Source organism: Nesoenas mayeri (assembly GCF_963082525.1).
Source record: "Nesoenas mayeri genome assembly, chromosome: 6".
Lineage (NCBI taxonomy): Eukaryota > Metazoa > Chordata > Aves > Columbiformes > Columbidae > Nesoenas > Nesoenas mayeri.
In genome coordinates, this window is record NC_137545.1 from 32,462,602 (window position 1) to 32,479,018 (window position 16,417).

Sequence of the window (16,417 nt, forward strand, 5' to 3'; positions counted from 1 at the left end):
TGCCTGGCCTAAAGAGGAGTCCTGTCCTCATCTGGCATTTCTTATTTCTGTACCCACTACCAGTCATTTCAGTCTATGAAAACCTCCAGCAAAAGCAAAGAAGAAACCAAACCACTCAAATGCTCCAGCTTGTGGGATTTTTCTCAAGACACTGTCGGGGAGATTTACATTTAATCCTCTTGTACCCTATTCTCAAAATAACTAGCAAGAACAACCTTCTCTCTGTGTTCTTTAAACCAGTCTGGATTTGCTCTGAAACATGTTGCATTCAACATGTTGCTCTCTGCAACAATTCAGAACTGAGACAACCAGTTAGTAACCTGATCTCACAAACCCTTAAGAAAATAGGGGCTATTTAGTGCAGTTTCTTCCATGTGGCTGGAAAAGTCTAGGTGTGCAGGAGGCAAACTTCAGACAGGCTTTATTATAGCTGGAAAATCTGGCAAGCTTGAACCCAGCTCTGTCCAGACGAGACAATATTTGGATCCTGCTCTCACATTATGAAGCAGACAGTTAAATCTGGGTATGATCAGCCTGCAGATCTCATCACCAGAAGATATTATTTGGATCAAGAGATTAAGGATTTAAATAAAGGGGGAAGACTGGATATTTATATGGTTAATGAGAATAACCCAGTTATATTAGTTAGGATTATTATTAAATATATGGCAGAGCTGATAAAAACCTGTGGCTCACAGCCAGAGCATTAAGCATATCTCCAATTTTCCTATTAATTGCATGTTACCCACTTCAGGTTCTTGCTCCTTCCTCAAAATTACCTGGTACTTGTCCCTTTTTTTGAGATAAGGCCTTAAATTGAGCAGATACCACTTTTCTCCAGTCTAATGGCCCTTGTTTTCCTAGAAAGGAAGAGTATGTAACTTCTAATGCTAAACCCTACAGGGCACAGGGTCTCACAGTCCCTAAGAGAATGAACTTCTTCAACGCCCTTGCTCCCACCTACCCCTCACAGGTTGAGCCTGTCCTCATTTATTGCAGTATTTGCAACATTCAGATTTAAACAAGTCTGTCTATGAGTGCTGTAATGTCCACAACTGTAGACAGGACCAACTCTCCTTCTGGCTCATACAGCTGCCAGCACATTTCAAAGCACATTTCAAACCTGAGAACCAAGAGTGGTGCCCTGTTCTTCTCTTCATTCATGTGGACAGATCAGCAAATAAAGATATTGAACTCCTGCTGGCTTTGGTTTGAGGTAAAATTCAAAAAGACATTTTGAGGATGCTGTGACTAAGCCAGCTGGAGGTGCATCTTCAGTCGTTTCATCTGTCATCTCTGAATACTGGAGTTCTGAAATGTTATAAGCCCTTAATCTCATTGTAAAGGTATATTTTTCTTTGAAAACATAACCATATGTAAGCACCACTTTAATTGCCCTTTTACTTTGAATAAACCACTCATGCCCTGTTTTCAGAGATCTCCTTCATTTTTTTTTTTCCCAGGCTAACATTATTTCATCACATACTGATACATTTTTACCATAGATTCAAAAGAGTTACATGCTGTATGAAAAAGAAATAGCTGTTTCAGATGGTCTGTTGTCCTCAGACCCCTGGAGCACAACCTGCAGTTCGGAGATCAGCCAGCAGAACTCCATGTTACCCCTTCACTGACACTGTAGAGTGCAACAAACATTTGATTTATCTGTTGCAGTTCATCCCAATTTATTAAAAAGAAATCAAGACCTAATGTTTCTCTAGCACTGTTATTAACATATTTTCAGATATCTATATTTATTTCTTTGGACAAACAATTATATTAATCAGTTTCAATGACTACCCTGACCAAGCTGTCTTTCTCCTTTGAGTGCAACAGATAGCGAAGAGAATTGCTAATGATTTTTCCAGCCAAGCTTTCTTTAATGGACTTCAAATCAAATTTGGGGGCTGATTCCACATTGATAGCTTAGCAGAAGTACTAGGTTCAGATCTCCAGTAGCAGTTACAAAGCGGGGTGAGGGGAGGGCAAAATCTGACCACCTCCCAGTTATTTCTGTTTGCCTGGGGATTTATATGGTGTCTGTCCTACCTAGATGCCTATTATTTGTAAGTGGAGTGGAGATTCCCAGCTCCACTAGATAACCAGGGGGCACAGCTTCTGTGTGACTCGGGGCCACTTGCAGGCCTGAAACAGCAGATTTCCCCATTAGCTCCAAACCTATTTAGGTGGGCTCTACCCTTGGGCTAGGATTTGCCTGTAACCTTGCGTCAATCATAAGATCCCCTCAGTATCAGACATGAACTAGAAAAGGATGAAATTATATGGTGGAACAACTGTCTCTCAGACATTTTTCTTGATCCTTTCTTCCTCCAGAAGTGTTATTAGTGCATCACCTTTCTCCTGGCTACACAAAGCTCTTAGGACAGCATGTGAGAGCTGGATTGCTGCCGTTTTCACGAAATGGTTTCCTTTCACTTTTTGAAATGACATTGTGCTGCTTTTGGAAAGTTAACAAATAATTCTGTGCTTAGACAAGAAAAAGACTCTTGTTTAGAAAGCCACAACTTTCCCGGCCAGGCAAAATTCCTTAGATGTGGCAGATGTGGAACGTTATGCAGAGACAAACCAACTACAGACTAGAAGCTGAGCAACTCCTAATGAAATTAAATACACCTCTTCTTCTTCTGCCACATCCATCATTCATTTTAGCTACAACCTCTGGGTGATATCATTTGCAAGACAGAAAGAAAGTCAGCATAACACTGACTTTGTTCTCCGCATTGTCTGCCAGTAATGCAGAAGTTTTCTGGGGTCAGTTTTAAGGTGCTGACCAGGATATATTTTAAAATGCTCCAAAAATAAGACTGATTACTAGAGGAAGCCCATGTGGATCTCCAGAGACATGACAAATAAAGCATATAAAATTCTTTCAGGAAACCACAGGTTTTGGTTGATAAATATGACATAAATGAAAGAGACTTTTCTAAGGTGTTTGTTTTAATATCCTATGACATATCGTGGAGAGGTAATTTTAAAATCAGGTTCAAGAACATATACATTAATGGATTAAAATCTGATAAATCACTGGACTGAAAATGTCCCTAGAGTAAAATCATTCACAAAATTGCTACTCTAGAAGGATCCCAGATGGGATGGTAATAGCACAGTATCAACATTATTCTTAATGAACATTTGTGGATAACCCAAATATTAGGAAAACAGTAATTACCGGTGAGGCCAACATCGGCTGTGTATATATATATATTTATATATAGTGATATACGCTAGGCTCATGAGCTGGACCCAACAAACAAAATACATTTTTGTACGTTATTATGCATTAAAGAGCAAGGAACAAAAGGGCTCTATGTAAAGACTGGAAGATTACATCATAAGACTGGCAACTGTGAAAAGGATTTAGCGGTCACAGTGGCTACACAATTCTGCATGATCTCCATGACAGAAGAGCTTACAAAACTGCCAGGTAAATGAACAGAAGAGGGTGAATAAGATGGGGAAGACCGTTTTAATCACACTCAGGCATTAGAGAGATCGACAAGGGAATACAGGTGAAAAATTGGAGCATGCAAAAAACAGACACAAAAAATATTCAAGGGCAATAGAAAAATGACTTGGAGAAGGAGGCTTGGAGAACTCAGCTTTTTGCTTTATCAAAAAGCCTAAGTACTGATTTGACAAGAACATATAAAGTGCCTTTGTAAAAAATAAATATTGGTAACTAAAGGACTCTTTAATCTAGCAGAGAAGGGCAAAATGAGACCCAGCCACTCAAAACCAAAGCCCGATCCAAAGAGGAAATAAAGTATATGTTGTTAACAGAGAAGAAGATCTACCATTAGAACACAGCAGCAGAGCACAGTCAGCCCATTTGCTTCAGGCCTTCAGTTCAAAACTTTCTGCCTTCCTCAAAAAGATGCAGCAGATAGAAACACAAATTATTGAGCTCAATTTAGGAATAAGCAGGTGAAATTTGCGGCCAGAGCTACACAGAGTCTCAGAAGAAATGACCCGATGGTACCTTCTAACCCCAAATCTGGGACTCAGATTTCTCATGTCCCTTTTCTCTGGCCAATAGGTATTCAAATGTGCAACATCCACCACACTGTAATAACTATACTTCTGTGATATGCATTTTGTGGCTTTTATTCTTGCACTTTTTATTTTCCTTATGGTAAAGCTCTAAGAATTTTAGAAGGTATTTTCTAAGAAGCACGAATAAACTGATTTAGGAATGGAGGGGGAAAGGGCCTTTTAATACATTAGGTGGCTTTGAAAACCTCACCCTAAAATACATACATCATTAAATCAGCAAGGAAAATGGACCAGTCATATAACTTATACAATCTACACTATGATTTAATATAAGAGCCAAAGTTCCTCCTTATTTCTAACCTCTATCACCACATATCTAAGTGCCTGACGATCCATAACATATTTATAATCAAATCATCTGTGCTAGGTAAAAAACTGCCAGTAGTCAAGTTTTGACAAAGCAGAGCTGAGGCAGGCAGAGCTCTGGTTCTTGCACCAGCATTGCACAGCAGAATCAGAAATATGAAATATTTACCGTAGCGCTGCCCTCACTCACTGCATTTACCCAGCCGAGGGCAGAGATGCTGGGTCAGAGCTACACTTCTGAGCTGCAGTAGAGCACTTCCCCAGCTGGCAAGGCTAAATTCAGTATTTTTGGAGCTAGTGCTAAGTCATTTCTCTGCAGTGTAACAAGCAACAAATGTGTAGACTCACCCTTAGAGGGACTCAGCTGAGGACACACAGGCTAGAGTAGATATGGGCTCGGGAGATGTGAGTTTATTTAGCTACTGCAAAATCCTTCTGCCTTTGTTTGTAGCTTCATGTCTTCTTGTCAGACTCCTAGTCAACACCTCTGGTTTGACATTAATTGCATATCAAGAAGCGCCTAACAATCTGCTTATAGTTCCTCAGAACTTCACACCCATGGCCACTGTGCCCACCAAAGAGTTTCAAGCTCTGGATCACAAACTCAGATGTTCAGAACATTATCCTCATGAAATTTCTGGCAAACTTTTTGCAGTGTGAGGAGGCAGCAGCAGCAGCAAAGATACTCAGACCATCGCTTTCTTTTGCCATGACAGTAAAAAAGATAAATGGAAATTATCCTAGAATTTGTTCAGTCAAACGCATGGTTTTATTCAGGGTTGACAAAATAATTCTGGGTTATAAATTCAAACTCTTTATGAACAATGGGATACAAATTAAATCTCACAAACTTTACAATGGAAGAAAAGAGCAAAATCCTTCCTTTACATATGTTAAAGTACAAAGACTGCAAATTCAAAAATTCCTCATGCCCCGGGTTCTGGAACTTTTTAATTTTGTCCCACTTCTGTTGGGTTTTTCTACCAGTTGGCCATATTGGGTGTTCACCTAATCCAGCCCATTTGCCTCCCTGGTGTTTTCCTGCACAAAGTAGATCCTACACAGAACTAACAGATGTTCTAGGGTACCCAAACTGCTGCTCTCCATAGGTACATGAGGCAAATTGTTGTGTATCTGGCAAAATTCAGGCTAGCTTTTTTGTGTATATACAGGTTAATTAAATAAAGTTTGTTGTATAAAATGCATGTGGTCAATGGAAGATCATATAATCCTGTGTTTAAAGCACTGAACTGGAACTTAGCAGAATTCCAGCATTTTGGGCCAGCCCCACAATCGTTGTCTGCTTGACTGTCCATGTCTAAGCAAAGATTGTGCTTATCCTCTCTTATCTTTTGTCCAACTCCATTGGTTTAGACTGGGAACTCTTTGCAGTGTAGTATTAAGGACAATTGGACATCCTCTCAGTTAAGGTCTGAAGACAGTACCAACACCACATTTGAAAATTCAAAATATTTCCTGCTTTTAGACAGATAGCTTTGTTTTAGCATCCCAGAAAAAGGGCAGAAAGGACCTGTATTTGGACCAGAAATGTCTGTGAACTTCAGACATCTGGGACAGCATGTCTTGGTTCAAGCAATTCTTGCTTTGAGCTGCATTTCAGCAGACTGCACCTGCCTCTGACGGAGTTCTGTGATATTCCACCTGAACAGACTGCAGTGTGCCAGCAGACACAATTTTCGTGTTCAAGATGAACAAAGATGATCTGTACCTGCAAACAAGCATCAAAGCCCACGTGGCTGAATGCCAGTGTCTCACTTCTGAGTAGCAAAACTAAGCCAACCTGCCCAGCCTTAGACGCCACTGCAAGATGCTGTCCCTGGCTTGTGACCACTGTGTTCCTTCATGTGTCACACACTGTGCCCTCTCCAGCAGTGAAATCACCTTTAAATTTCACACAGAGCAAGTTTAATAACTTGGACGGGGGGCCTTTGGAATGGGTTGCTCTGTGGTGCTTATACACTTGTGGTGCTAGATAAACTGTGGCAAATTTACAAGCTCAAGCTGGTGTCAGATGCTCCCTGTGTGGATTTCACATGATGCAAATAAATTTACCCATAGCATCACTGCAACAAGCAAAACTTACCTCTGTTTTCCCTTTACTTTGACAGGACCTCCTGGTGTCTTCATCTGAACCCCATGCTGTTGCCTGAGAAACCAAAACGCACAAGTCAGACGACAATGGCACCAACCACCACGTTCGGAGACTCCCAAAGCAAGAGTGAGTCTCTCCAGCCAATTTACACAGCCCAATTTAAAAGCGGCATTGTGACGGTTGTGACAGTAAACATGTAGCTCACTCCCACTGTGCTCACAGGGCACACAAATGGTAAATAGATGAGAAGTCCAGAGGCAGAAGCAACTGGAATGTTATCAGAGGACAGACTTTAATTTACATGTAAATACAACTCCTGATCATCATTCAGCTGGCAGGTCCAAGACATAAGCCCCACACGCCAAGCCAACACCTTTTCAAAGAGAACAGTGCTGTATAAAACCACCAGCTTTCATCACCAAAATGAAAACCTTCCTTACAGCACAGTCCAGGAGCTTTGCACAAATCTGCTGGTCTCCTTAAACTTACCCACAAGATTATCACCTTCTAAGTAATCCTGCGGTGAAGTGAGCTGGATAAAACAACAACTGGGAGCAGACAGGGAGAACCCAGAGAGACGGGAAGCAGGGAGAAATGTTGGATGGCGATTTGTGATACCAGACAAGTGGGGTCATGCCCTGAGGTGGAGTGAAACGCATTAGGGCTGCAGGCACTATCGACTGGGGGACGAGAGCATGAGGGATCCCAGTCAGCTCTGACCAGCTGCTTTGGACTGAAAAGGCCCTTTCCTTCCCAAGAGAACTCAAGACCAGCAAAGCTGCATTAGAGAGAACTTTCAGATTTGAAATATTCACCAATGTACCCAGCCATTCAGTGCCCTTTCCCCCCTTCAGCACTTTTTAAAAATAGTCCTAACAAATTCAAGCAGGTATTGTTAGCTGGAGGTGAAAATACATATAAACACCCATACTATACATAATTCATCATTCTGGGTACAAGACAAATAGCTCTGTTACATAGGGAAAGGCCAGGCTCGCAAACTTCAGATACAGATCCAAATCCCCCCTAAAAGAGACAGGATTTCTTTTCTTCCCCCAGTGCATTACCAATGCAAGAAACAGCTTAAATGGTTGGTCTGGATTTGAACTCTTCTTGAACCTTCTCACTGCAGCCAATATATGTATTTTTTAACTCTGGGCTTCCATAGAAATTGTCCCCTTGACACATGATAATTCCCAGATTTTGCAGAAGAAAGGTGGGAGACCAGTAAGAAGAGGAGATGAATTTTCCCACGCCCAGCTCAGGTCCATGATGGCACTTTCTCAGAACCACAAGAAATGCCAGCACCTAAGAAACGCATTTATAGGCAACATTGGGGAAGGGATAGCTCTACCTCATTCAGAAAAAAAAAAAAAAAAAGGTATCTTCAGTATTAGCTGAGTATTCAGTTCAATCTGGTATGAAGAAAGACTTTAGGAGCACAGGTGGGGGAAGGGAAGAGCATGGATCTTTCCCTGGGAGTCACCTGGGAAATAACCTCCCATGTACTGCAGCCCAATCCAGGCTGAAGGCCAAAAGCTTGTGCCTCAGAAGTGTTTTTGTGAGAGCTGGGATAAGTCCTTCCTGGAAAATATAATTTAGCCATATCCTGAGACGGGATAGTCACTGGATGAGAGAGCTCATGTCGATAAGCCATCACAGGAGAGCTAGGAATTTTGACTGGTGACTCCCAGAAGCCCTTGACATCTGCAAAACAACCGCACAGCAGCATTTTGAACCCCAGCCCCAGCTCTGGCCCATATTCATCTAACAACAATATCCTTGCAAAAAAAAAAAAAGACAGCTTATTAGGTGGCTCTTCTTTCCATTTCAAACAGAGGCAGAGCACTCTCCATTATACAGCCCGCTTCACCTTAACGGTGCTTGACAAGGTAAAACGAAAATTAAAAAAAAATTGTTGGTTACTTCAGCAATCAATGCTGCTTCTCTGCAAATACTCTGGATCTTCTGGGACTGCAGCAATGGGACAGGGAAGAATTTGGCCTCCCAGAGGACACCCAGCTCTTCCTGCCAGACACCTGCATCCCAGAGCTTTGAGGCACGTTGTAAACAGAGCTCATGTCAGAGCACAGGTCCCCTCCGGCTGTGTTCTTGGTGCCTACATGTTTATTAGGTAACAGTGCCCTTCAGCTTTCTGAAGCAATACCTTGATGAGTCTAGTGACAAACAGAAGTTCTTGGTGAGGGCCCAAATTATAGGAACATGTTGTTTGTGACTGCACCATTAGTCAGGGTGCACTTCATTAGAGCTAAGAGGATAATTACGCAATATGGCATTCCAGAGCATGTTTTATAAGTCCCACACATGTCTTTGGTGGGAGAGGAAGGAGCTAGTTTGAGGGCTGAGTAACTTCAATGACCCCTAGTGACTCAAAGAAAATATTAATGACTCTGTAAAGCAGAACTTCTTGTCAATAATAAAAATGTAATTGAAAGCCAAGGAGCTAACGTGTATTTCAATAATTGTACTGCAAGGCATGAATACGCACCAGTCAGCTGACATACCGCCTACACAGGTCCTTCTGCTGTGCTCCTGGGAGCCCACACACATCTGTGGTCATGGCCTTTGGGTTGGACCAGGTGAGAGGTCCTGGGCAGGCTCAGACCTCTGAGCTTGGGACTTTCGCCTAAGCATTCCAGCTTTGATTGGTTTATTCACTTGATGGATCAGCTGACTTTTCAAATCAAAATGTCCCACTCTTCTCATGTCTGTTGTGTTGGGCTTCTCTGTGCAAAATCCCTGTGTAATACTGGTGTTCTGCTGCCTGCATCTCACTGGTATGTCCAACCCCAGCCCCTCCTTCCCAGATGAAATTTTCTTTCTCTGCCCTAGATTATTTTTGCCCCAGTATCAAACTACATCTTGGACATTTGACAGAGAAACCTTCAGAAAGATCTCTCTCTTCCAGAGTACATATCTGTGTACTCATATGTTTCTCAGTGAGGCAGACACCCGCCGAACACTACAGCACTGAAAGATGTTTTGTACTTTTGCCTCCTTACCTGGTCATAGTGCTTCCCAATAGCTAGCTTCTTCCACACTGACTTAGGTGCCTCCCCTCCCACTCTTCATCTTCCTCAATAACCTAAATTAATGCCATTTCTTTTTACTGCCGCAAGCTGCCTTTGCATGCTTGGATGAGGTACAAACTGTATCCATCAGAAGGTTTTGGTCACTCAGTTGGGTCATCATTCAGAATTTATTATTCATTTTCTCAGTTGTCCAAGACATTTAAGTTTCCCAGCTCCATAAAACATATCCGGGATTATTTTTGTTCCTCCTGCTATATATGGCAGTCGAGAGCAGTAGACACTTCTGGACCCATGTGGCAATAAACCACCTTTGATGGCTGTGGGTCATGGAAAAGGGAGCCTGGATGAAGATGTGGCAAACCTGAGAGCAAGGCTACATAAACACCGGACAGTATGTACTTTCTCCTAGCTGCTTCCCTGCTCGCCCTGTGCTTAAGCAACCAAGCAAACAGTTTTTAGACTGGTAGGTCAGCAATTCCTCCCCTTATATCCTTAACAAGAGCACCCCAGCTCCTCATGCTACCTCCTTATAAGGTCTCCAGCATCTCTTCCCTCCTGCATTTTCAGAAGAATTGTAGTTTCTAACAGTGTTCTCAAACACTTCAAAGGCTTCCCTTGTGGCCCATGTGCAGAGTGGGGGAACACCACATTCATTTGCCATCTGAATGAAACAACCAGCTCAGAGATGCAGCTGCTATGAAGGACAAGGGCCATGCAAACCACAAGCAGGAATGCCCAGCCAGGTACGAGAGTACCAGCAACTTTGTCCCTGAACTGAAAATGCAATTATGTGCCCTCTGTCAGCCTATTTGCATGGACACTTGGTTCTTCACATCTCTATTTCTGTCCTTGAGTTCTATACAGACAGATTTTCTCAATAAGAGAAAAAGGTTTGTGTGTTATTTCTGTATCTTTAGGAAGTCACAAGGAGAAGAACAATCACAGGAGAAGCAGCCATGTGTACAATCACATGTACCTGGGGCAACATTGCCCAACTAGAAATTAACTGAAATGGGCCACAATGGCTAACCTCAGTGCACACCTGGATATTCAAATGTCACACTCAGACACAGAAAGAGTTAATGCCTCCTCTAATAAATTACAAGCATCACAATTTGCTCCCAGTTCAGACAGCAGATCAACAGTACTTCAGAAATTCTAGCTCATCATGTGCTGTCAAATCAGTTATTCAGCATGTGCTGCTGGGAGAAGCTTTCTAGATACATTTATTTAATTATCTGCACTTTCCAGTGTTGGCATCCAAAGTACCTGTCTGTAACTAGCAAGTCCTGTTATCAATAGTTATGTGCATCCTCAAATGCTGATGCGAAAATCTCTTTGACTTCTATGGACCAGCATTTACATTGACACCAGCAATTTATAATTACTTAAAACACCATGTATGAATTTAATAGATAGGCTGACACTAATCCCTGCACTGTACTTGCACAACAGAGGTTGCAGGTTTTAGTGCAAAACCAGAATATTGCTTTAAAACTGGAAAGTGAAGACCGGAAGAGAACAGGTTATATGCATATCTATCAGGTAAATTAAACCTGTTCTTAATTTCTAAAGTCTATTACAAACAACCTACCAGTTGCCAACCTCACTTCCATTAAACAAGTACCCTGTGCAAGCTACTGGAGGCCTTGTGTGCTTGCCAACAGACCCAGAATCATGTTGATCTCTCCTATTAGGGGAAAAAAGTATAACACAAAAATGTACATTGTGTATGTTTGGAAGGAGATGAAAAAAAAACAAGTACAGGCTTACTGAAAAAATAACCAAAAATACAGGGACTGATTGTGTGAGATGTTCAGCATTTCCTAAAAGGCACTGAGTTCCTCAGGTTTCTGCTAACATCAGCAGAAGCAGCACCTTGTGTCCCAGGCTTGGGTTTGCAGGGATTGCTACTGGCAGGAGCTTCCATTTCCATCAACCCTCTGCAGCGCCCATAGGAGACTTCTCAATCTGCCCACGGAGCCAGAGGTGACCCGAGTTCTCCACATGCGCCGCGCAGGGCACCCCGAGCAGAGCCTGCCAGTCACATCAGCCTTTGCTGAGCTAGTTCTGCCTGAGGAAGGAGGGCAGGAGGTGGTGTGATGTGACGTGACAGTTTCTGTGCACCAGAGACCCAGGCTGGCAGCATCATTTCTTTCGCTGTGTATTTATTTACGTCTTCCTTCCAGAAACTGTACAAAGCACTAGTATGTTCAGAGAAATTTACCTCTTGGAAAAAAAACAAAAACAAAATCAAAACAAACAAGCACCAACCAAAACACTTGCTTTGAAGGCAGCTTCCTGGATCCCTTATACCAGCATCAAAAATCTCCATTTCTTATTTACATTTACTGAATTTTTTTTGGATCAGCTCATTTCACAGCAAGGTACAGAGAATTTTATCCAAGTCTGGGGAGACAGGAACATGGAGGGACCACGTTTTTGCATGGCATTTAATATCTGCCAACTTTAAGGAAATAAAACACATATTTACATACCCTACTGGACCAGTTTAACTTAACCACATGCTTAAGGACTTCGCTCAATCGGGGTGCAGACTGAGTCCTTCAGGCAGTGGCAGCTCAGAGGCCAGCTCATTCCCCTACGAGATGTCAGCCTCAGTCTTTTAATCCATACTGACAAACAGATTTCAGACATCTAAAATATCCCCCGTAGATTCTTGCTGATAATGACAAAACCATAAGTTTGTTTCTGTATACTTTGCAGTCACTACACAAGACAGAACCAGTGTAAATCTACCCTTCCCTGGGAAAATTCTACAGCATTTAAAAGAATTGGTAACTCCTGGGTCTTACAGCACTTAGAAGAAAAAAAAAATCTTTGAAAGACAGTTCTATAGGTTGGATCCATAAAATCCATGAAAAGGTTCTTGTTTAACTTAGGTTTCTATGATGTATACTGTAAAAACATTTCTAAAACATTTTAGTTATTTCTTCCCTATTTAATCCTCCAAGACTTCTCTATAAAGACTTGCTGCCTTAGCCTAAAAGCAGAAAGTTAAATTCCCTTTTTGAAACATTGGCTTTTATCTCACAAGGACAAGGCACATTTACAGTGCTCTATAAATAACAGCTCATTGAAATCTAACTTCTTAATAATAAAGCACAGCAGCTTAATACCCTAGAGGCCATTTTTGAAGCTCCAACACTGATAATTTATTAAAATGGTGATAAACATGTCTGATAAACAGATAACTAATACCGAAAGAACATAATGCCAAGCTTCAATAAATAGTTCTGCTACATACTGCAGCATACAAATTACAGATCACCGCTGTGTGCAGTGACAGGTATGAGGAATGATCACAGGATTCAGTCAATTCATTGCGGGGAGGGGAGCGGGCTTGGATGAAGGGAATTGCATTGTGTTTTATCAAATTATTAATTGATTTCCCTTCAGAGATCTCAGATCCTTCGAGATAGGGTAAAGCTCAACCTGTTTACTTAGTTTAAACAAAGCACCCATAGTGCCTATCAACAGGCTGGCCAACTTGCACAGCTCTTCTGGAGTGGCTGGACAGTAAGTCAGCTGGGGAAGACCTCAAAATGCAACACTTAAAAGATGGGGGGCTGCAAACATGCTGAAAAAAACTAGAAGTCCATCAGTGAGTTCTAGTTTCCATAACCTTAATCTCTGAATTAGAGCTTTGCTCTGGAAACAAAAGTCAGCCCCTTACTATACTGGGACTGATTTTGGCCTGGCATTTATTGGCTCCTGCAGATGATTGCTCACACTGTTCATGTCAGAGCAGAAGTAGATGTTACATACTGGCACAGTAAAGATGGAATAATTCATCAGAAAGGAGGACTTTCTCATTTTAAGAATCGATCTTTAGCTCAGCTCCAAATAATATCATCTTCAGATATCCATATTTCTCGATCTCAGGGACTCTTACCACATCCTTAGAAAGAGAAATGCAAAAGTCTGAATGAAGATCTGCAGCCGTAGCTCACCTGTTTCACAAAAATTACAGAAATACTGTACATCTGTCCCACTAGTCAGGGAGGAGAGTTTCCAGAAAGTCTGATTACATTCTCTCTGTTGGTTTCCTTCTTAAGTCTCACTGATTTAGAGCAGTGTCTGTCCTCCCACCTCCTGTTTTCAGACTGTCCACACAGACAGATGAAGCAACACCAGGCAGAACAGGGGCTCAGCCGCCGGGTATGGGAGTTCTGCATCCTCTGATCAAGCTATCCCAGCCCCATGAGCTACTCTACATTAGCTGAGTCATGGTAACCAGCTCTGTTTGTGGTCTTGTCTCACCCCAGATGCAAGTAAAATGCTTTTTAAAATCCTGCAGAGTCTTCCTCCTGCACAGAGAGCACTTTCCCGCAGCCGAGCTCCACGGCTGGCAGCAAGCTCCTGCACCTCTGCAGTGTCTGTGCCTACAAAGCCAACACATTTTAAACTGCAGATGTCATCAACTCCTTTTTGAGGACAAGTTTGCAGCTGCTTTGAGTTCTTCTTGGATGGCCAGCGCTCCCGATTTTCTCTCAAACACAACTTCAAAATCCCTTGTTATTTACTTGTATTATAGGAGCACGTAGAGGCATGAACCGAGACTGTGACCCCATATTTCTAGGCAATAGACAAACATGCTGTGGCAGAGAATTTCTGTCTGAGGGCTTTTACAAACTAAACAGACAACACGGACACATGGGAGGAAAGGAAAACCAGAAGCACAGAGAGGTCAACTGACTAGGAAAAGCCACGGAGCATGTCAGAGGCAGAGATGAGCACAGAACTTTGCTCTCTTGAGGACTAAAAACTTTACTGTCTAGCACAAAATGAGTTCTTAGAGAGCATTTTTTCTTTTGCTAGCATCACAAAATGCATCCACTGGCTCAGTGGTGCACAGAGCAAGTAGGTTTAGAGAGCAGAACAAAAGGTGAGATGCCACATGTCCTGTCCTTTCTGACTTCCTGGGGCATGGCCACAGCTAATGTACAAAACCAAATTTGAGTTTTGGTGTTTTCAACTTCCATTAGTCCTGCAAGAGATTCCATTAACAACATACAGTCTGTAAATCGGACACTCCTCTCTCTCTGCAGTGTTTGGTAGGAATTTACAACTCCAGACCATGCATTTGCTTATCTGAAAGGAGCATTGTATGAGGCTTAACAGATCACGGTTTCTACAGCGTATCCAAATAGAAAGCGCTGTACAAGTATAAAGTTTTACTATTAAACCCAATTGTCTAAAGTAAAGAGCATTTGATGCCAAGTACTAAAACTAAAATGGTGTTTTCTAAGACAAACAATAAATATAGATAGTCACATCCAGGCTACAAACTGTACTTTTCAGCTCTTCGGGTATTTTAGTGTGCAAAGGTCAGCTTATAATGGAACTTCTGGCTCAACCTTGAGGAGTTACTGTCAAATTAAAATTCATATTTGAAGCAAGAAGATTGGTGTTTTACACATATTTTCAATAACCCTGGTGTAAAACATTTGTAACTCCATGCTGAGTTCTACACAGTGGAGAATTTGAGCTTTTTTGCATAAGGGAACTTTCTTTCTCATCCAAATTTGCAGTTTTCATAGCGTCTGTGAGCGCAGGACTCCTTGTGCAAGCCTGTGTAGGTATAGCCTTGCCAAAATGCATTATTATAATATACAATGCACCAGGTAGCAGTGGACGGCAGAGCTCAGAGACAACGGAGCATAACCAAACCACAGGGAAAGGCCTCAGCTCACCAGCCACATAACTCATCGTGAGGTTCTGGTAACTGGAAGAGTTTTCGTATACTAAGGATGGGTTTCTTCCAAGACACAAAGAGGACACATGGGAGAAAGCAAGAGTAGAGCAGATATTAACCAAGGGTGGGGAGAGATGGGCTTCATGGGCTGATTCCAAGTGGGGTGAGTCTCTTACAGCAAGTGATAAGCAGGTCTGTGAAAGACCCTTAACACTAATACAAGCACTACCACAATGCAACAAGGATATGGCCAAAGAAAGGGGTGGAAATGTCGCAAGACATTGGTGATCCAGTAACATAAGGAGCTATGGATGTGATGCTATACCTGAACAGAAGGGCTTGCAGAAGCCAGGAAAGATGCCCAGATTACAGGTTTTAGCAACAGACTGGATTGTAGTGCTGTCCTTAAGGGTAAAGAAAGGAGAACACACTGTGCTGTGGCTATGTGCCATGCTTAGACTGACAGCTACGTATTTATGCAGCAATGTTAGATGAACACGCCAACATGTTACTTTGGAAGAAAGATATAGCTCTGAAGAAGAGAGATAAAGATGGCACTGGATTTGTTTCCACTATCTAGTGTTTGTATTTTTATCATTCTATGTAAACAAAAACATCAGTCTGTGACAATGATTTCATTTTGCTGATGATCTACTTCATTTTGCTTGAAAGTGCTTAACACTGCAATGATTTACTTGCAAAATACTATATGGGAATGCTTTTTTTAAAAAAAAACAACTTAACCCATTTGATATTTTTATTGCTTTTAAGCATGCAAAAGCATGGACAGGGCCAAATGCAAATGAATAGTCTTAGTTAACTGGGACATTTGGCATGCTGGTAAAATAAAAGACCTTAAAGCTCCCACCCATAGTCAGTTTAGGATGAATGACAACACCCAGAACCGGAGAAGGGCACAGGGGATGTTAAGGAAGGATGACTTACAACATTTACTATTACTGAAGATCAAAAGCACACAGAAACTGAGACAAGACTTCTAGCATACTGGGTAATTAACAGCCACAGTGGAATTTGGTTTCTTGCCATGTCACATTCAGTTTATAGCTTATGACAACAAACATTTACTAAATGTACTGGAGATTACAGAGACATAAGATTATATGATAAATCAATAAAATAACTAAATAAAGA

General features: G+C 41.7%; 1 protein-coding gene across 1 annotated transcript in view; it reads right to left on the reverse strand.

Moving 5' to 3' along the window:
- The window catches only part of SEMA5B (semaphorin 5B), a gene marked incomplete at its 5' end in the record, with an annotated part of 133,026 nt that overhangs the window by 72,458 nt on the left and 44,151 nt on the right, over window positions 1–16,417 (reverse strand). The window contains one exon of the mRNA XM_080346504.1: window positions 6,485–6,547. Within this exon, the coding sequence (XP_080202630.1) occupies window positions 6,485–6,547 (63 nt within the window). The remainder of the gene's footprint in view (window positions 1–6,484; window positions 6,548–16,417) is intronic.